At 49.5% G+C, this 20,789-nt stretch overlaps 1 protein-coding gene across 3 annotated transcripts in view; it reads left to right on the top strand.

Moving 5' to 3' along the window:
- RNF213 (ring finger protein 213) overlaps window positions 1-20,789 on the top strand; it is a 3,248,263-nt gene that overhangs the window by 2,412,613 nt on the left and 814,861 nt on the right. For all 3 annotated transcript variants that reach the window (XM_069655189.1, XM_069655190.1, XM_069655188.1), the window contains exon 41: window positions 17,704-17,804. In XM_069655189.1, coding sequence (XP_069511290.1) covers window positions 17,704-17,804 — 101 coding nt within the window. The remainder of the gene's footprint in view (window positions 1-17,703; window positions 17,805-20,789) is intronic.

The raw sequence follows: 20,789 nt of genomic DNA, 5'->3' as shown, positions 1-20,789 counted from the left end.
TCTGACAAAAAAGAGAAAGCCCTAGCCAATGTTACCTTATCAACCTCCACACCCGCACCAGGTGGCCTCCCCCGAGGGTTCTGGACACAGCCACAGCAACGACAACTACATCGCCACTGCGGGCGGATCGCCTCAGCCAAGGGCATCCCCACCGGATGAGGTGGGGTCGTTTCATGCCATGGTCTCCAGGGGTTCCGAGCTCTTCCAGCTGACTACCGGGGAGACCAAAAAGGAAGGCTTCCTGTACCAGAGGCCAAGAGAAAGACTGTCATGGCGGTGCCCCTCCTAGATGACATGTGGGAGGAAGGCCTGGCCCTGTGAGGAGACCCGACCAAGCGGGATAGGCTAGAGAAAAAGTACTGGGTGCCGGAGTCTGCTCCCAAGTGCCTACGGTCGCAACAGTCACCAGACTCTGTGGTGTTGGCGGCTGTGAGGAAGAGATAGTCTAATCCCTTATCCTCAGTCCCTCCGGACAGCTAGGGGAAGAAGTTTGACACCATGGGGAGAAAGGTCATCTACTCCGTGGCATCGACATTCAAGGCTGTCAAGGCGCTGGAAATCCTGGCTGGGTACGACAAGGAACTATGGTACAAACTGGCACCGATTCTGGAGTTCCTGCCTGACAAGCGGGTGGAGGCGATCACACTCCTCCGAGAGGGGGAGGTGGCTTTGGACCAGGCCATCACGGTGCCCCTGGACATCGTCGACACTGGTTTCTAACAGATGGGGAACAGTGTTTGCCTCTGTCGTTGACGAGTCCTTGCAGGCCATGAAAAAGGATACAGAGACGGCTCATGCCCTGGGTACTCTCCAACAGCACTGTTCTTCCTTTCGCTGCTCGGGGGGGAAAGTTGGGTAGATCGACGAAAGGTTTTGGTGGAGGCTCCTCGTTCTACCGTCTTCAATGGCGGTCTATGATCCAGTAGGCCTACACATCTTTCCTTTCCAGATTCCTTCCATTCCAAGGCTTTCGGTGGAGGTGGCCAGCGCCGTTGTTGCTCCCAAGGCAGAACGCAGGCGCAGAAGCAGAACTGAATTGGCCAGGACATCTGGTCCCCACCCATGCACACCGGTGGGAGTCCGGCCGACTGGAATAGTCAGTGAGTGGGACTTTCTCGCCTATGGACATACCCTGGAGTTTCAGCAAAAGTGTCCGCGGATCCCTCCGTTGACCCGGCAGGAGCAGTACATCCCCCAGCTCCTGCAGGAGGTACGGTCATGCTACATAAATGGGCGATAAGAGCTAGTTCCTAGAGGACTCCGGGGCTCCGGAGTCTACTCTAGATACTTTTGTCAAAAAGATCGGGGGCTGGAGGCCCATTCTAGACCTACGGCGTCTCAACAAATACCTCAAGTCCCATAAATTCAGGATGATCACGTTGCAGCACGTGCCAACTGGAGGAAGGAGAGTTCTTGACGTCGCTGGATCTGGAGGATGCCTACTTCCACATCCCTTTGGTCCTATGCTTCGTAGTGCAGGGGAGACACTAACATTTCAGGGCCCTCCCTTTTGTCCTAAAGTCGGCACCCAGGGTGTTCACGAAGTGCCTGGCACCAGTGGCAGCCCATCTACTTCTACACTTGGTATCCGGGCCAATTCAAGGGAGGTAGCCGTTGAACACACAGACTGTCCAGCTGCTGACTGATCTAGGGTTTTCCATCAATTATCCGAAGTCCTGCTTGGCGCCATTACAGAACGCACTAGGAGCCAGGCTCAACACAGTCTCCTGCCTCCGTCGCTCTCGGAGGAGAGGTTAGCGGCCGTGCTGGGGAAAGTACGTCTGTTGTCACTGAAGACCACCACGGTGAGGACCATGAAGTCGCTGCTCAGCATGATGTCGTCTTGCATCTACCTTATCGGGCTATGCAGGTTGCGGTTGTGACCTCTTCAGGAGTTCCTAGACGCTCGTTGGATTCTAGTGTCCGGGAAGCTTCTCAGACAAGATCCCTCAATGAAGAGTTATGTCGGATGATAAGGTGGTGGGGCGTACACTCCAACATCACCCGGGGTACAGGGTTTCAACCCCCCCATACCAGGAGACGGTCACCACAGACTCTTCCCTGGAGGGCTGGGAACCCACACCAGATGCCTGCATGACAGAGGCTTGTGGCTGCCCGAGGAGAAGGATCTTCACATCAATATCCCAGAGCTGCAGGCAGTGTTCTGGGCCCTCAAGTCATTCCTTTTATCCCTCAAGGATAAGGTGGTGAGGATCTTCACAGACAACACCACCATGGTCTTCTACATCAGGAAGCAGGGGGGGCACGCAATCCCCAGCGCTCTCCAGAGAGGCACAGACCTTGTGGCACTGGTTGTCGAACAAGAGATATTCCTCACCCCCTTTCACCTGGCGGGAGTAAAGAACACCGTTGCCGACTCCCTCAGCAGGGAGTTGCACTTCTGCCTCGAGTAGGCACTTCGGCGGGACCAAGTGGACCGCATCTTCATCAAATGGGACACGCCACAGATCGAACCGTTTGTGACGGGCGGCAAACTCCAAGTGCCAGAAATTTGACAGCAGGTTCCACAAGCCGAGGAGCATGGGGGACGCGTTCTTTTCCCTGACCTGTTTCTGTACGCATTCCCTCCATTGCTTCTCCTGCTGCAGGTCATCAGTCAACTCAAACAGTGCGATGCAGGATGATAATCGTCACCCCGGCGTGTGTTAGGCAGTATCCCATGCAGTGCCCGTAGGGACCACTGCACACAATTAAGACTACAGGTGGCAATACCAGTTTTACCTTTGGTACAAGCCTGTACTACTATGTCAGAGTGGTAGCAGTGGCGGAGCAGCCAGGCTTATCTCAAGAGTATATGAGCAGTAGCAGAGATTACACAAAGGGACCACAATTACTGTGACTCGAGCAAACACTGACTCAAGGTTTCAGGTAAAAATATAAGTACATTTATCTTTAAACCATTCATTATAAACACACACTTCTATTAAACTCAAATAAAAGCCACACGTTAAATATACTACAACTAACCAATTCACTTTGTACAGTAAGTCTCAAGGTAAGTACCCTGTGTTGAATGAACCGGTGTTACGAACAAAACACGTTACCGTGAATACAGTTGCGATCACTTTTTGACAGGTCGGTCTACTAAATAAACGCGTATCCGTGACATTTAATGCTACCGGGGCAAAAACACACTTAGCACCTGAGATACCCAGAGGGAGTTGGAGGCAAAAATCACAGGCAATATTTTGGTTAGGCAGGCAGAATCAAGAAACACTCAGAGACAGGAGTTCAAAGGTCAAAGGGCCAGAGCCAAGGTTGAAAGACACCGGGGCCTGTTGCCGAAGATCACACAGTCAGACAGTTCACGATTCAACGTAGCCAAAAGTACTTCGATATTGTCAATGTTCGGAAGCAAAAGTTATAAGAAGGAGGGGTGACGAGGGCAAGCCTTGGAAATGAAGAAAAGGGATTCACCCAGTGTCCTCAAGTAGAACACAGTACCTTGTTCCAATGGTGCAGCTGGTGCCCTGGCAGTTGTTCCTGTGGGTTTCCCGCAGACCCACGATTCCTGGAGCTTCGTTGTGAAGCAGGACGTTTGAAGGGGGTCTGCACCATACAGGGATGAAGCCGGCAGCAGCGACGAGGAATAAAAGGTGCGCTCCTTAAAAACAGGAGAGGCTCTTCAAATGGCTATCCGGACCACTACAGCTGTGTGCAGCGATTTCGACCCAGGAAGAGGATCCTCTGGCTGTAGCAGATGAGCTGGTTATCCCCACCAGGGTCAAGGGAAGAAGACTCCGGACTGGATCTCCTCTTAGTCGTTGAAGGGCAGATAGCTCAGGACTGCAGCAGGGCTTCACCGGGACGGGGTAGTTGCAGCAGCTGTCGTTCTCTCAGCTTCTCTTCAGTTCCTTGTAGTTCCAGTGGCGACTCTCTGACTTCTAGCCCAAGAGACCTGCCTTTTATGCAGAAAACCCCCAATCACAAAGCCTGGATCTCAATCACTCAGCAGGGGGGTTGTCCAGCCCGGACAACTACCCTGGCCAATCATGACAAAGTGCGACTTGGGTTTCCTAGGATACCCTGTGCAGGGGTGACTACACCCCTCACTCACATTCAGCCCACCTAGACACCCACGCGCCTTGAGGAGGGCTTCTTAGCAGAAGCCAGCCAAAAGACAGTGAACAAAGAAGGCGAACCTAGTTTTCTGCGCAAAGTAAAACACAAGAAGGACTTTAACAAAAAGAAATGGTGAATAAACCCAACCGGAGCAAAAAGAAAGACGATTTGGTCATGCGGGTTTATGTTCGAGGCTAATATAATAGCCAGGAACAGTACCACGTTTATCTAATATAATGCCGGTAGAAGAGTTAGGGTAGATACCACTGACACCAGCCAAGTCTAAATGTTAAAAGAGCGAAACAATGCTCTACGAGGTACATATTAAAAGGGATACAAATTAACCCTTTCCAGTACTTCATGGAAGATGGGGTGTATATGATATGGTATTTGTAACGCGCCTATACACAAGTGTTTCAAGGCGCGGTCTGTGGTAGATTGACTAAGTAAAGTTAATGGTAACTTTACCCTTTTCTGGGGATGGTAGTCGCCTCAGAAATGGAGTCGAGGGAAGTCTCAAAGACAACTCTGTGTCATGGCACTGAAGGTGCTGGGTGACGCACAAAAAGAAGAGGGCTACTGAAGTGGTGTACTTCAGAGTCCACAATCGCAAAAACAGGTGGAAACACATAGCAAAACACAGTTAAGAGAGGGGGAAATAGCTCTCTTACCAAGTGGAGAAAAATAAACTCCAGAAGTTCAGCAAAGCTGCTGGTGGTCTCACTAGGTGAGGGAAATTAGCCATAGATGAGAATTCTCCCGAACAGCGTGGCCGAGGCAGATTTGGTACCCAGACTTTCTCAGCCTGCCTGCGTCACCTGCGGTCAAGCTGCCATTGGTCACGGATCTGCTCACCAGAGAAGGAGGCGCAATCTTGCATCAAGACCCAGCATCGAGGAACTTGAGGGCTTGGCTCCTGCAGCCCTTGTGTTTGGAGGATACGAGTTGCTGGCGGACTGCAGGGAAGTGCTTGCCAAGTCCAGAGCGTCCTCAACTCTCAAGTGCTACAGTCACAAGTGGAAGCGTTTCGCTACATGGTGCCGGTCGCAGAAGATCACCCCTCTGAGGGTCACAGCCCCACAGATTCATCCATACTTGTCCTTGGCCAAGGCGGAGCTGGTGCACAGCTCTATAAAGGTCCATCTGACAGTTATCTCCTGCTACATCAGGTCTCCAGGAAGATCTTCTCTTTGGTCCCACCATTTCGTCAAGGAATTCCTCGAAGGACTGTTTGGATCTTTCCCACCGGTGAAGGCTCCTGCCCCCCCGTAAGAACTCCTTGTGGTGCTGACGAGGCTCATGGGAGCCCCCTTCGAGCCTATGCATCAGGCCCCTCTCAAATTACTCTCGTGAAAGACCGCTTTTCTTGTGGCCATCACATCTGCCAGGAGGGTGGGTGAGATCCAGGGCCTATCCTGCAAACAGTCAGATCTGACTTTCCACGAATCGAGGGTGGTGCTGCGGATGCACCCCTCCTTCATGCCAAAGGTTCAGTCAGAATTCCACCTCAACGAGCCTTCGGTGTTACCTGTGTTTTCTCCGAAGCCTTTGTCACCTGCTGAAAGGGCCTTGCACTCGCTGGACATTGCTTGTGCTCTGAAGTTCTACATGGCACGCACAGTTTTCGGGAAACCTCAACTGTTCGTGATCTTTGGTCCTATGAACCATGGGAAGGCCTTGTCCAAGGCTTCCATCTCCAGGTGCCTGGCCTGTATCTCACACTGTCATTGGTTGGCCAACCGAGCGGTTGCCGGCCGTCTGAGAGCCCATTGCACCAGAGCGATCGCTACGACGACGGCGTTCCTATCTGGTGTGCCCCTGCTGGACATCTGCAGGACTGCTACGTGAAGGTCCATACATACCTTCACGAGATTCTACTGCATCGACAGGGATTCCATGGAGGATTCCAGAGTCGGCCAAGCAGTGCGAAGCAATTTGTTTGCTTGAGGTGAGTCTGTTCCAGAGGTAAGAGTTAATTGCTTCTGTTGAGCCTTGCCACATCCCATGGTTGTGTAATGTCGTACTGCTATGTATTCTTTATTCATGAGCATGTGAATCCATGCCAGACCCCACGCTGGAGAAGAGGCAAGTTACTTACCTGTAACTGTTGTTCTCCAGCATGGGTCTGGCATGGATTCACATGCGAGCCCTCCCTCCTGCCCCTCTGCGGCTCTTCTTGGTCATACTGGCACTTACTCCTTCGTCCCGTCCCCTTTCCTCCATACTGTATGGCCATCCCTCACTAGGGACGGAGACATAACCTTTTTCACCAGAGGAAATCATCTTCCCCCCTTTAAATTTAGATGCGTGCAGCCCTGGGAGCATGCGCTCCCCTGACTCCGCCCACCGGCGCCACTTCTCCGTCCTCTTTTCCCCGTTGACGGGAGTGGACCGCTTTCACCAGCACTCCTGGGTTCGGATTAGGCCTAGTCATTCCAAGCGCTCTTCCCCGGTTACTGTATTTTGTCTTTAGTCTTTTGATATTTAACCAGGTACTTGGTGCTCTGGCGCCATGCTCCTCCCTGGCGCATGTCGATGTCAGGGGGCTTCAGCAGGTGTTTAGCCTGCGAGGGGCTCTTCTCTATGTCCGACTCCCACGCTCTTTGCCTCTGCTGCTTTGGCCCGACAACGGCTGGGAGGGTTGTACCGTGTGCGACGCGCATACACTGCGCACTTTGAAGAACAGGTTAGCTCGGTGGAGAACTTGAAGAACTTTGTCATGCACAAGTCAAGGCCCAATGTGGGGCCACTTTTTTCATCTGCACCCCGCAAGAGCGACTCACTAGGAAACGTCAGAGCGGAAGGGACCGTTAGGTTCTAACACCAGCACAGGTACTGAGGCTGTTTCAGCTATTGGCTGCCACGCCGAGGGGTCGCTAGATCCTGCCGGGTAAGTCGCTGAGGGACCGCAAGGTTCTTTTACCGGGTGTCCACACGAGGGGCTTTGCCCTACTACCGGGGCACCTGTACGCAGCACTACCGTTGACTCAGCAGATGGCATGACGCCTACCAGGCCCCATTCTGAGTTGTAGGGTAGGCCTCAAGCTCCACCGCCAAGAGTCCAGGAGGAGGCAGAGCCCAGCACGGCAAGCACCACGACACAGGCTCGTGGCATGCAGCCTGACAAAATGGCTGCCTCGCCAGACAAGATGGCTGCTCGTGTGTCACCACCACCTTTTGGGGAGCAGGTGGGAGAACAAATTTCCAGGTGGGACTGACCTTCTCCATGTACGTGGTCTACAGCATATCTTTCAGCATTGCAGGGCAGATACAGCCTGCATGCCGCTAGACAGAGTATGCCCAGCCCTCAGCTACCTCAGGGCCCTACTCCTACGCCACCCAGTGCCACACCGGCCTGTGAGGACAGGTTTTTTGAAAAGTTCCTCATGCTTATAAGGTCCCATCAGATGGGAACCATCCTTCAAGATGTATTCAAGGACATGCCCTCTCCAGTCCTGCCCCTAGCGCCTACAGTCATTCCTCCTATGGCTCCAGGGCCTCAGGCCTCCGCACAGCCCCAGCTGCCCACACCGGGCCCCACGGTACTGGTGCCCCTGCAGCCCAGGCTGTGCCGTACCAGCCTCCACAGCAGCCTCCGGCTCTGGTCAGCACACCTCAGCCTGCGGCGCCCCGTACTCCTCCACCTGTTCAGGACCTGCAAGACACCCTGGTTGACACAGATGAGGAGGACCACACCGTCTGACACCAAGGCATTCCATGAACGGCTTGCGGTTCTGGCCGAATACTTGGGGCTTCCACAACCTGAGGTTGAACAATCAGAGGCGGGGGTGCTGGCCGAGGTCCTCACTCTACGCCCCGTGGTTAGAGCGGGATTCCAATGCAGAATGATGTTGTCGCCCTTAGCCATAAAGGGATGGCTTAAACCCCATTCGGCGCAGCCTACCAATCGGCGCCTCGACGCCAAGTACAGGCAATTGGAGGGGAATCCACTCTTGCTGTTGACACACCTTCAACCATACTCCTCGGTGATTGCTGCAGCTTCACTCTATTCTAAGCCGCAGTCTTCTGCTGCTATCTCGTCCTTGGCGCTCCTAGGCAAGGAGAAGTTCTTGGAGGCATATAGAAAGAAGGTCTATTCCAACGCCTCGTTGCACTTTCGTCAGTCTAATGCGGACGCTGTGCTCGGGACTGTCAATCAAAGGCTTTGGTGGGAAATAGCCGACTTCCTTCTGGAACTTCTGCCGCAGAGTCAGGCGCGCCACAAGGCGGGGCTGGCAGAAGCAAAGATGGTGACTCAGGACATCATGCAGTCCACAGTGGCTGTTAGGCAGAATCCTGTGCAATTCCCTTAGGGAGCACTACAGAAGATTAGGACTACAGGTGAGAGCAATAAATCTCCTTTGGTATCCGTCTGTACCACAAAGATTTAGTTGGTAGCTGTGGCTGAGCAGTCAGACTTATCAAGAGGGAGATGAGCAGTATTCAGGGTTTACACAATAGGCCTACAGTACTATGGCACAAGGAAACACTGACCAAAGATTTGTATTAAAAAGTATATATATATTTATTTTATACACTTCTAGTAAAAACACATTTATCACAGTCCTCAGGCAAGTTAAAATGAAGTCAAAGGAAAATATACGCACTCCCTAGTTAAATTGTAGACCAACTGAACCAGAGTGAAAACTGAGCAAAACGGCACAGTGAAAACCACACACAAGAGATACTCTAGCAATTTCTCACAAGGGAGGGAAAACACAAGTTATACAGAAATATCTTCTTACACACCCTAGCAACACTTCCCATAAGTTTGTGAACCAGTTTAAGCAAGACAGGGCATCAGTATAGCAAATACTTAAATGAAAACTGAGCAAAATGGCACTTCACAAGTTTTAAAAAGGGGAAGGAAGAGGTGATTATAAGAAGTAGGTGCACCAACACAGTTCTAGTTGAGAAGCATTCTAAAGAAGGCAGTTCTAACAAATTTAGCCAGAGTCAAAAGGCCTCTTCCAGATTCTGTGGTACAGGGCAAGGGCCCAGGAGCTAAATGTTCTTGTAGCTGCAGTCAAGTCTTTGGTTAACGATTTTGAAAAGGTGGATGCATAAGGTGAAAGACAATGTTAAGAGAGAGGTTCGGCCAACCCAGTAGGTAGGTAAAGGATTTAAATCACCTTTAGTTCTACCGCGAAGAAAGGGCGGCCTGGCGGAAAAATTACCTTTGAAATGAAGAAGTGGCTCCTGCGGTGGTGGTTGTTCCTGGTAGTTCCTGCAGTTCGGGGGATCAAGCAGAGGAAGGGAGACTTTCGTCGTGGAGGAAGGTTTGAGTTACTGCACTACCCAGGGATGAAACCAGCCACGGTGTTGCCCGACGAATAAAAGGTACGCTCCTTTAAATCGCGGTCCGGTTGGACTGGTGCCTGGCTATCCGGCCTCCGAGTACTGGGTACTGGCGATTCGACCAAGGTAGGTCCAGGAAGGCGATCGCAAACTGGTTGGCCCCACCAGCTCAAGGGAAGAAGGCTCTTGCAGATGAAAATCTTCTCTCGTCGTGTGGAGAAAAGTGGTTAGACGCTGCAGCAGGGCTTCACCAGTGGTTCAGTCATTGCAGATGTCTTTGGCTTCTCTCCTCTTCGGCTTCGTAGTTCCAGTGGCGACGTCTTGCTCTTCCAGTCCTCAGGACCCTGCTTTTATGCAAAAAGAGCCCCATTCATACAGCCTAGCTGTCACTCACACAGTGGAGTGGTCATCCTTGGCGGGAGACCCTCCAGCCTATCAGGATAGAGTGCGACATGGGTTGCAGAGGCAACCCTGTCCAGGGGTCCTACTCCCCCTCCCACACAATAGACCCACTCCAGACCCAGTGGCGCCGAAAGGAGGGCTCCTTGGCAGAAGCCCGCCAAATGGACGAACAAAGGATCCCCGACCTGGGTTAGGAGTTTAGAGAAAGAAACGAGAAAGAATTTATATTAAAGTTCTGGCAAATAAAACCTACCGGAGTAAAGTTAACATGAAAATAAACCAGCGGTATGTTAGAGGCTGTCAGAAATTGTGGGAGTCTCAAACAATGGGAAAATCCCATAGGGAAATATTCAAGGTCGAATATTTACAGTAGTAACCACTGCCACCAGCCAGAAACTTTAGAGAGAGGGACTGTACGGTACCCTCTCGAAAATTAACATAGGGTAAAAACTATTAACCCCTTCCAGTGCCTCCATAGTAAGATGGGTTGTACTGGTTAAGTTCATAGACTAGTAAAGTCAATTGGGACTTTACATGCCTTGGGAGACAGTAGTCTGAATGTGAATAAAGATGGTTCCTGTGGGGTTGAGAAAATCCCATAGACATTGAACACAAAAATAGCCTAGAACACACATAGCAAAAATGTCTAAGAGTGGGAAAAAGAGTCTCACTCTTAGCAGGAAAAAAGAAACAAAACCTGCAAATCCAGCAAAGCTGCTGGGGGACTCTATAGGTAAGGGAAATTAGCCATAGAATGAGAATTCTCCCTAACAGTGGCGCACACAGACTCCTCTCGCCATACCATCTGCATCGCTACGGACATGAGGAGAACGGCCTGGCCACGGGCTACCAAGTTCAATCGTCCAGGAGCGCATACTGAACCTTCCATTCGAGGGTGCTGACCTTTTTCATTCCACCACTGATGAGAAACTGGATAAGAAGAAAAACGGTTCCCAAACTGCAAAATCCTTATCTATCCTCACGTATTCCATTCTTCAGCGGGTTCTGGGGCTTCCAGGAACGCAGGTCAAGACAGCCGGACTGATCCCTGAGTCAGCACCGCCGGAAACGGCACAAGGCGAGGAATAAGGGCTTCTTTCAGTCTCCCGCCTCAGCCTTGGAGGGAAAGAAAGCATGACACTCGCCTCCGTGTCTCCGGTGGGGTGCAGGCTTGCCCTTCACGCACAATATTGGCACCCCTGGATCCTCTCTGTAGTGTCCAGTGGCTTCTGCCTACCGGTTCCTCCCTCTCCTCTCCTCCACTCCCACAGATTGGGACAGCAACTCTGTTGGTGGAATTTCGGTCGCTCGTGGACTGTCAGGCAGTGGAAGAAGTCCCAGCCTTCCAGCGGGGTATGGGCTTCTACTCCAGGATATTCGCCATACACAAGAAGAACCAGGCTGGCCTGAGAGGTGTTGGACCTTTCCACCGTGAACCTTTCTTTCCCTCTTCAAAAGTTCAAGATGGTTAACCCAGCGTTTATTGCGGAGACACTGTGCAAGGGAGTCTGGGTGTGCTCCCTGGATCTGAAGGACGCGTTCCTACACGTCCCGATTTGACAGCCCATCAGTCGTTTGATTTTCAGGATCATGGGCTTTCATTACCTATACAAGGTTCTACTCTTTGGCCTCAATTCGGCCCCTAGGGTCTTTACAAGACTGATGAACGCAGTGGCAGTCCTCCTCAGGGCCCAGGATCATCACGTCTATCCATACCTGGACGACTGGCTCATCAGGGCGAGGTCTCTGGAGGCAGTACACCACACCGCGTCTGATTTTAGGAATACACTACACGAACTGGGATTTTCCATCAATCTCAAGAAGTCACAGCTGGAGCCCACGCAGAGTTTAACTTTCCTGGGTCGCATCTGAGATATGAGCTCCGAGAGAATTTTCCCCTCAGAGGATCACGCCCATCGGGAGGGCCATGGGGCATTTTCTCAGCAGAGCAGTGACCTTGGCATGGTGGTACCAGCACCTCTTGGGCATTATGGTGGCATGTCTCCTGGCCGCTCAAAATTAGATTGCAGCTGCACTTCGCAGCCTCCTGGATTCAGCAGAAGGGTTCCCAGGCGGAACTAGTCGGCATCCCACAGGATCTGGTCTGGTGGGGCTCGGACATCAAACGCCGGCTCCACAGGTCACCATCACCACAGACTCATCCCTGGAGGTTTGGGGGCGCTACACTGGACAGCCACAGTGTCCATGGAGTATGGTCCCTGCAGGAAGCCCACATCAACTGCCTCGAGTTGATGGCCATCTGGCTCGCTCTCAAAGCCTTCCTCCCAATGATCAGGGGCAGGTCGATCCTCTTTCAGACGGACAGCTCCACCCACCAGCATGCAGCAGGGCACCATGTCCCTTTTTCTATGCACGCTAGCAGGCACCATCTGGGAGTGGGTCCTGGAAAACAGCACTCACTTGGCAGCATTTCGCCTCCCAGGAGTGTGTCCAACCTCGAGGCGCACAGGCTCACCAGGTTGGGTGCAGACAACTACGAGTGGCAACTCAACCACCAGGTTCTTCAGGGTATCTTCAACAGGTGGAGGTCAGCCTCAGATGGACCTCTTTGCCACCTGGCACAATAGGTGATGTCCCGCGTCCTGGTAGGGACAGGGCTGGGGCTCACTGGATGATGCAATGCTCATTCAGTGGAACAACATGCATGTGTATGCCTGTCCTCCCACTCGCATGGTCCACATGGTAATGTGCAAGATACGGAAGTCCAAGCACCTACGGATCATCCTCATAATTCCGTGGTGGCCAGCCAGGCCTGGTTCTCGGAACTACTCAGCCTTTCAGAGCAGGCCCTGATACATCTTCTGCTGGGCCCAGCTCACCTATTATCACAGCAGGAAGGCACGGTCATCCACCCCGCCCCCAGAGGTAAGCCCTCGCATCGTGGTTCCTACTAAGGCATATGCATCTGTCACAGGCCAACCTGGACATCATACAAGGGTCAAGGAGTGATGCTACCAGGAACCAGTACAAAAGCAAATGGAGCAGCTTTTGTCACTGGGTGACTTCTAAGGTCGTCGACCCACTGACCTGCACATTGGACGACGCGCTATCCTTCTCTGCATGCCTTGCTCACTCTGGGGTGCAGTTAGACACATGCCGCACCTATCTGGCGGCTATTAGAGGCCACCGGAACTCGGAGGAGGAGGTTTTTTCTTCTTCCAACCCGGTGGTTAGAAAGACATCTGGCAGGCCTGGCCAGGCTCTTCCCGCCTATGAAGACGCCACAACCTATCTGGGATCTCAATGTGGTCCTTGGCGCCCTGGCGCATAAGCCATTCGAAACAATGGCGTCCGCGGACATCCACCATTTAGACAGCCCTCCTAGTGGGCCTTACCTTGACGCGTAGGGTCAGTGAAATCCAGTATCTGGTGGCTTCAGAGCTGTATACTACTTTCCATAGGGACATGGTGGTGCTTAGAACGCACCCAGCATTCTTACCTGAGGTGGTCTCCTCTTTTCATCTGAATGAAGAGGTAGTCCTGCCAACTTTCTTCGTGGACCCTAAATACGATGCTCAGAGGAATCTACACTGTCTAGATGTTAGCCAAGTCCTAAAATTCTACCTCGACAGAACCAAGAGCTTCTGCAAGTCAGATGCTATATTTGTCACCTTTGGTGGGTGAAAGCCAGGCTATCAGGCTTCCAAGGCCCCCATAGCGAGATGGATGGTTGTGGCCATCAAGGAGACTTGCGAGTGGCAGCAAAAACCTATTCCAGCGAATATGCATGCCCACGCTATCAGAGCCAAGGCCACGGCTGTGGCTCTTCAGAGGCATGTCCCTTAGCAGGTCATCAGCAGGGTCGCTACATGGGCTACGCCTTCGGCTTTCTGCAAGCACTACTTCTTGGATGCCAGCTCCAGGTTGGACGCTGCATTTGGTCAGGCAATTTTGAGGAACTTGTTTTCCTAGGAGGGTCACCTCTCCACCCTGGGGCTACATTTAGTTGTAATCACCCATACAGTATGGAGGAAAAGGGACGGGACGTAGGAGTAATTAAAAGTTACTCACTGTAGTGACTAACATACTCGTAGTCCATAGTCCTCTTTCCTCCATACGTCCCACCACCCCCCCCCCCTCGCCCCCCAATAAAGCTAGTGTCATTAGGAAATGGTAATATTTTCGAAGCGTCAAAGGGGACTGAGGAGTGGCGCCGGTGGCCGGAGTCAGGGGAGCGCATGCTCCCAGGTCCGCACTCCCGAGCGCATCTAAATTTAAAGGGGAAGATGAATTTTTCTGGTGAAAAAGGTTCAGTCTCCCGTCCCTAGCGAGGGATACCCTGGACGAAAGGGGACTATGGACTAGGAGTACGTTAGTCACTATGGTAAGTAACTTTTTTACATGCTACCAAATCTGAAGATGGCTGCCAGAGGAGGATCTTAGGGAGAGGGCAGTCATTGGCTGGGGGTAGTATGACCCAGAGTTCAGCGATTGGTTTATACGAGAAAACCAGTTTGTAAGTGAAAGTGAAACCGTTTTTTCTTTTACTGAGGATTCCTAGCCTGACAACAGGGAATATTCATGAGCATGTGAATCCATACCAGACCCATGCTGGAGAACAACATTTACAGGTAAGTAACTTGTTCCTTACCTCTGGTAAAAAAACAAGTTTTAGAACTTTAAACTATCACCAACACAAGCCTATTGAATCCTTACTACAGAGACAATATTCTGGTGAGAAACATTGTGCATTCTGTGACTTTGGGCACAAGTCCACATTCCTCTTAGGGTTTGGACTTCTTAAGTTAGAATATTGTCTTGTGATCTAGTTCCTTCATTTACCACATTTGACATACTTCTAATTTGCTGATAGTTATTTCATATATATTTGAACCTATGGCAGTGGTATTCAATACTTTTTATGCTAGCCCCCCCCACCACCCCCCCCCACTCCCATTGAGTAAAGATAGTGTTGCTGAGCCCCCTATGGAGTAAAACTTTTGTTGCTGAACCCCTCATCCCCCAGAAGCCATATCTACTTCTATTAAATGCAGAACCGTGCACCCTTTTTGAAGAGTCTCGTGCACCACCCTGGACGCTCGTCGGGATTCCTTAGGAGGGCCAAACCACGATTTGAAGACCACTGACCTATGGTGACTGTATATATTTGTATCTGAGTGGTGTTCGATAATGCTACCTGTTGGATTCATTTTCCAGTGTGTACAAAAGGCCTATAATAAATAACTGTATTTTTATACTTGACTGTCTAAATTGAAATCCTGTGTGCCATACTGTGGGGGATTCATTGAGGGCCCTGACCCCTTTCACTCGAATAAGCCTCGACTGTTACCTTGATTGGGTTTTGGATAGCCTCTCAGAGTTCCCTTTATACTATAACAAGGGGGCCTCCTAAAATATGTCCACCAGCGCAGATTCTAGAAATCGATCTTAACAATGGCATTTCTCCATGGCTTAAACTAGGCCTCTCCACCCTTGGAAGATCTCACCAATCACTCCTTCCCGATCACCCTAGGCCTGCCTGGCCTCTTGAATGTCCTTCCCATTCCTTCTAGTTTTGAAAGGGGTTTCGTTATCCTGGGAGTTGCATTCTTTAGGAGATCCTGATCTCTTCTGGTGATTGTCTAGTTGCACGCTTTCTGGGTTCTGTACCCCAAGACTCACTTAGGCGCACAGTCTTGCCAGCAGACAGATCACCAGGAATAATCTGCAGGCAGAGCTGGAGAGGTCTCTTGAGATGTGCTTTAAGGAAGGTCCCTCCTGCTTCATACCCTCTCACTCTCTGTACTTAACATAACCTTCCTGTCTCCTCTCATTACTCCTCCCATCATCTGGTCCAGCCTAGGGTTAACCTAGTGCTCCAGGACCTTCCTGTCTCATTACAGGATATTTCTTATACTTATCCTCAATTCTGCCTTCACCACCAAATGTTATCGCCTCCTCCTTCTGTGCCACAATCCCCTCCTGGAATTTCCACTTTTTATTCTTGGTTTTAAAACCTCTGGGTACCGCTTTTTCTACCAGAACTTACCATCTCCCCCTTCTCTGTACTACCTTCACCAGCTGTACCATTTTTGCCCCAGATTTGACCACTTCCTCCTCCTCTGTGCCTCTTTCACCACTGGATGTGACTTCATCCTCATTTCCCCTTGGTTTTTCCACCTTCACCTGAACAGTACCTTTTCTATTTTGAGGTTGCCACTTTCCCCTTGTACATTTGGTCTAACCACCTCCTCCTTCAACCTGTTCGGTCTCGCAACATCCTCCTGCTCTCCACTCCTCCACCACGCAAGCCTTTGCTTTCTTCAACCCTCTCCAAACTCCAACCACAGCCAAACTTGAGCCTCCTGCTCCTCCAGCCCATACTGGCGTCTGTTTTTTATAGTGCTCTTCCTCCACTCCTTTGTTGGGCTTCTGGTGAGGTCCTGCACCTATGTAATGTCATTGAGACAAGATGGGGATGGACTGCTGCTCCTTGCTGCACTTGGCATCACTTTGGGCTGGGCTATGGGCAAAGAGCAAGTGAGGATGCATAAATGAGTGAGAGCTAGAAGAAAGAAAATCAAAAGAACATCCATAAACAAGTGAAGATGTATAAAGCAGGGAGAGCTGAAGGCAGAGCACAAGTGAGAATCTGAATGAGTGAGGGAATAAAGGGAAGGGTTTGTTAAGGATTGGATGGCATGATGTCTGAGCTGACTGAAGGTAAAAAGAATCCTCAAAACGAGTAGGAGCTACAAGTACGCTTCGGGTATAAAATCCAGACCAGGTTTGAGAGGAATGACTGTTGACTGTCCTGAGATCTCAGGATAAGTAGGCCAGTTGGGGATTAATATAAGGAGGGGACTGTAAGGAAGGACAATATGAGGATTCAGAAACTGAGAGGAGGCCAAATGGGGATTGAGAGAGATGCACAGTTGGGCCCTCCTCAACACACCTTGTGGGAGACACCAGGGAATCAAATACACAAGAGGACTACCCTTGGAAAAATCTATCAAAATATAAAGATCAGGCCCACTTGACTCTCAAGAACTTTTATAATTTAGACATTTTATTTGTATCAAATTTACACATCGACATATCATTTGGATTTTATATGGCTGTCTCTTAGCACATCATTGGATACTTACGTATACATTGTTTACATGCAATATGCATAAAACTCAATTGAACAATGTACAACCTAGTATTACAATATGAAACGCCTGGTTAACATCTTTTCACATTCACTCAACTCAATCATACTTAGTGCTCAAATTGTCAATCTCCTAAAGTGCACAAAATGCTTTACAATGTCCAAAGCATTATTACCCTAATCGCAGTGTCCCTTCATATCATTGATAAAATGTGCCAATTCATTACTCATCCCAACATGTTTTGTTCTGTAAACCAATAGAATGCATTATCAGAAATTCTTGAGGGGCAAGATCTATTTCTCACGTGATAGTGCCAAGAAACCTAAGCCACATTCAAAATATGCATATAGTAACATTTCTTCATTGACAATTACAGTAGGGCCATCCAACAGCTGTGCTGCTTTTCTGTATTTAACGCCATGCCTAATTCTGGCACTTTACTATTTTAAAGCGCTCTGCTGCTCTTGAGCTAGGTTTGCGCTATAATCAATCAAAAACAGGGCTTGCCACATTGGAGAGACTAAAGGAGTACTAGAAGCAAAGTACCAGGTGAGTATCTTGAAACAGAACGAATGCTAAAAAGTGGCTCATGGGAATAGGATTTAACAGAAAGGGGTAGAGGGAGGGGTCAGGTCCTATCCAGAAATTAGGCAGAAAGGATCAGAGGAAGATCCTGAAATTGGAAAAAAGGCTGGTGGGAAGGGTCTGATAAAATGCCTATAATAAAAATTGTGCTCGGATGATTTGGTGGTAGGTTTTGCTTGTGATGTGTCTCACTTCATGTTTTCATGTTTCTTCCTTTTAGTGTCTTTCAAGGAACTCTGACATAAAGACTGAGAGGCCTTTTACTGCAGTCATTGAGGTGCTTCGGAAATGCAGGGAGGAGGCCAGCTCTGTGTTCTCAAGGTAACTTTCCCAACGCGCTGCCTTACATCTCTCCAGATTCTACCTTCTTACCTAAATCATTGGGCACTCTGCCCCCCTCTACTCTCTTGCAGCAATGCAACATGTTCCACAGGACACCTTCTTTATCTGTTATACGGTTCCATGTTATTCCATCGACAGTAATTACTTTGTGGTGATTTAATATGAAGTCATTACTTCGAAATGTTTCATTGCATTTATACGCGTACGTCTCGTCCCCTTTCCTCTATTGGAAAGGAACTAGTGCCTTCCTTCATTTCCAAGCGCTTTAGAATTAGGCAAGACTTCTGTTAATTGTTTTTGGGCAAGACTTCTACTACTATTTCTAGGCACCACAAAAGACCAGAGCGGGAGGGGCATTAATAGAAGGCAGTTATTTAAATATAAGGTCCATTAGCTGAATGAATTTGTAAATGTTAAAACTTATGCAGTTCTTGGCATGATTAAAAAAATACTACCCCTTTTCCCCCTCCTTTCCCGGAAGAATACAGCCTGTGCTCAAAATAGACTACAGGCTGTATACTTGCCCGGGAGCGAAGGTACTAACTAATCAAACTATATCATCCCTGTTTCGCCTGGGTAGAGGCACTAGACAGGGCTGCCCCTTCTCCCCAATCATTTTTGCACTTACAATAGAACCCATGGCTGAATATGTTCGACAAAATCATGCATGTAGAGGTCTTCGTATGACTGGGAGACCACAAATCATTTCCTTATATGCGGATGACACCCTACTATATATTAGGAACCCTAGTAGGGTGTCATCCGCATATAAGGATGGTAAACCTAGCGCCAATTATTGCTGAGGTTGAGAGTTCCACTGAATACTCGGGGTACAGGGTCAATGTTTCTAAGTCAGAACTGTTTCCCCTTACACCTAAAACTAGAGATATGTCAGATATGCAGGGATTGAAATGGTCACCAACATACATCCGTTACCTGGGGATCAGGGTATCGAGAGACGGGGGTACATTGCTCGTAGAAAATCATGGTGAACTCCTACAATCCCTAACAGTTGAACTACATTTCTGGAACAAGCTCCCACTATCCCTGTATGGGCGAATATTGTTACTTAAGATGATAGTGTTACCCAAACTCCTATATCTTTTTTGCGACATACCGATTTGGCCGGGCAGAACATTCTTCACCAAACCCAATACGCTAACCACTACATTTGTATGGGAAGGGAAGACGCCCAGGTTGAAGTGGTCAGAAATGACAGAACCCTTTGCAAAAGGTGGGATTGCAGCACCAGACTTTGAACTTTATTACCTAACGTCACAGGCACACTTCGCGAGACACTGATTCGACCCAGAGGATACAGCACCACACATTCCCCTGGAAAGATTTGCGGCATCACCCTCAGACCTGCGAGCGGTTATGTTTGACCTTAATCGAAAAGACACAGGATCAAATATGATCAAGTAAGCGCCACTGCGCGTGCATGGTCCAGGATATATAAGAGACGTGCCATTACAACCGTGTATGACCCGGAGGTGCCATTGTGGAACTTCCCGGGCATACGCCCCACATTTGATAAGGCACTTCAGGGTTCCTGGGACCCACAGAAGCATTTTAGAATGAGAGACATGTTCCCGGAAGGGAGATACTGTGCATTAGACGATTTTGTCGGGGCGGTGGGTGGAGATCACCTTAAACGATTTCAGTTTCACAGGATGAAATCTGCCTTCGCCGCTAAATGGCCCTCTTTCCCAGAAGAGCCACCCACACATGAATGTATTGCAGCCATGACGGAACCAGGGGGACACAGGAAAAGTCTGTCTGCACTATACAGCCTTGGTCAGATGCACTCCAAGCCATGCAATAACATTAAAGGGACCTGGGAACGAGATCTGGGTGTGGAGCTGTGTGAAGCCACATGGTTGAGATATTGCCAGTTGACTAAATGTGTATCCATGAACTCGGGCTACGTCTTATTCAGTTTAAAGTTCTAAACCAGTTGCACTACACCCTGGCCAAGTTAGCTAAGTTTGTGCAGGGCCACACAGGAAAATGCCCTAAATGTGATGCCCCTAACGCAGACTCCTATCATATGTATTGGGCTTGCCCACCGATAACTAAATTCTGGGGGGGAGGTGGCGGAGATTCTGGAAGACATTACGGCAATACCTGCTACACCTTCCCCACAGAAATACCTTTTTGGGGCTATTGGTAAGGCTGCAACTACCACTAGACGATTGTTTAATTTAGCGTGTGTGGTTGTGAAACGAAATATACTGAAATGTTGAAAGCCCATAGATCCTCCCAGGCGACTGGACTTTTTTGAAGGACCTGTCGATGGTCATTGAACTTGAAGAACAATTTATTATAACATTGCCATCGAGATGCCGCCCTAAAGACATATGGACGCTGTTCAGACTCTATTTATGTAATATGTTATCTGATGATGAGGACAATCTATCGTCACCGTTCTAGTACTGTCAAACAATGTGCAAATGTGTAGTATATACTGTAAATGTTCATCTATGTTGTTGTATCATGCTGGGATTCACTAGCCGCTGGCCAGTTTGGTCTTATAACTTTCTCTGAACAAAAATAAATTTTTTTAAAAAAAGACTACAGGCATTGCCGTGGTGCACCGCTAGCGCTTGCAGGCCAGCACGTAACTTAGCAGATGTTTTCTGTCCATCAAAACACCCAGGCAGGCTGGGGCTCATATAGACAATGTAAATGTATGGTAAAATGAGGTTTTAAGGGGAATTGCTGGAACAGATAAAATATGAAGTATATTGAGTGTAGTGTGGAGAGTATGGTGGGAAGGTGTTTATATATAAATGTTCATAATATATCAAAAATGATGGAAAATGAAGCAACACTGTTTTTTGCATATGTGTAGCCTGTCCCAAACGGAAACCCGGCCATGCAAGAAGGAAGACTGCAGCACCCCTTATGAGGGCAGGATGACAGTTTTGGATGAGCTATGCCAGTATCCAGTGACCAAGTCAA

Source organism: Ambystoma mexicanum, chromosome 3q, assembly GCF_040938575.1.
Source record: "Ambystoma mexicanum isolate Mex_15411 chromosome 3q, UKY_AmexF1_1, whole genome shotgun sequence".
Lineage (NCBI taxonomy): Eukaryota > Metazoa > Chordata > Amphibia > Caudata > Ambystomatidae > Ambystoma > Ambystoma mexicanum.
Note: the sequence above shows the minus strand (reverse complement) of the source record. Positions and strands in the feature narration are given on the sequence as shown.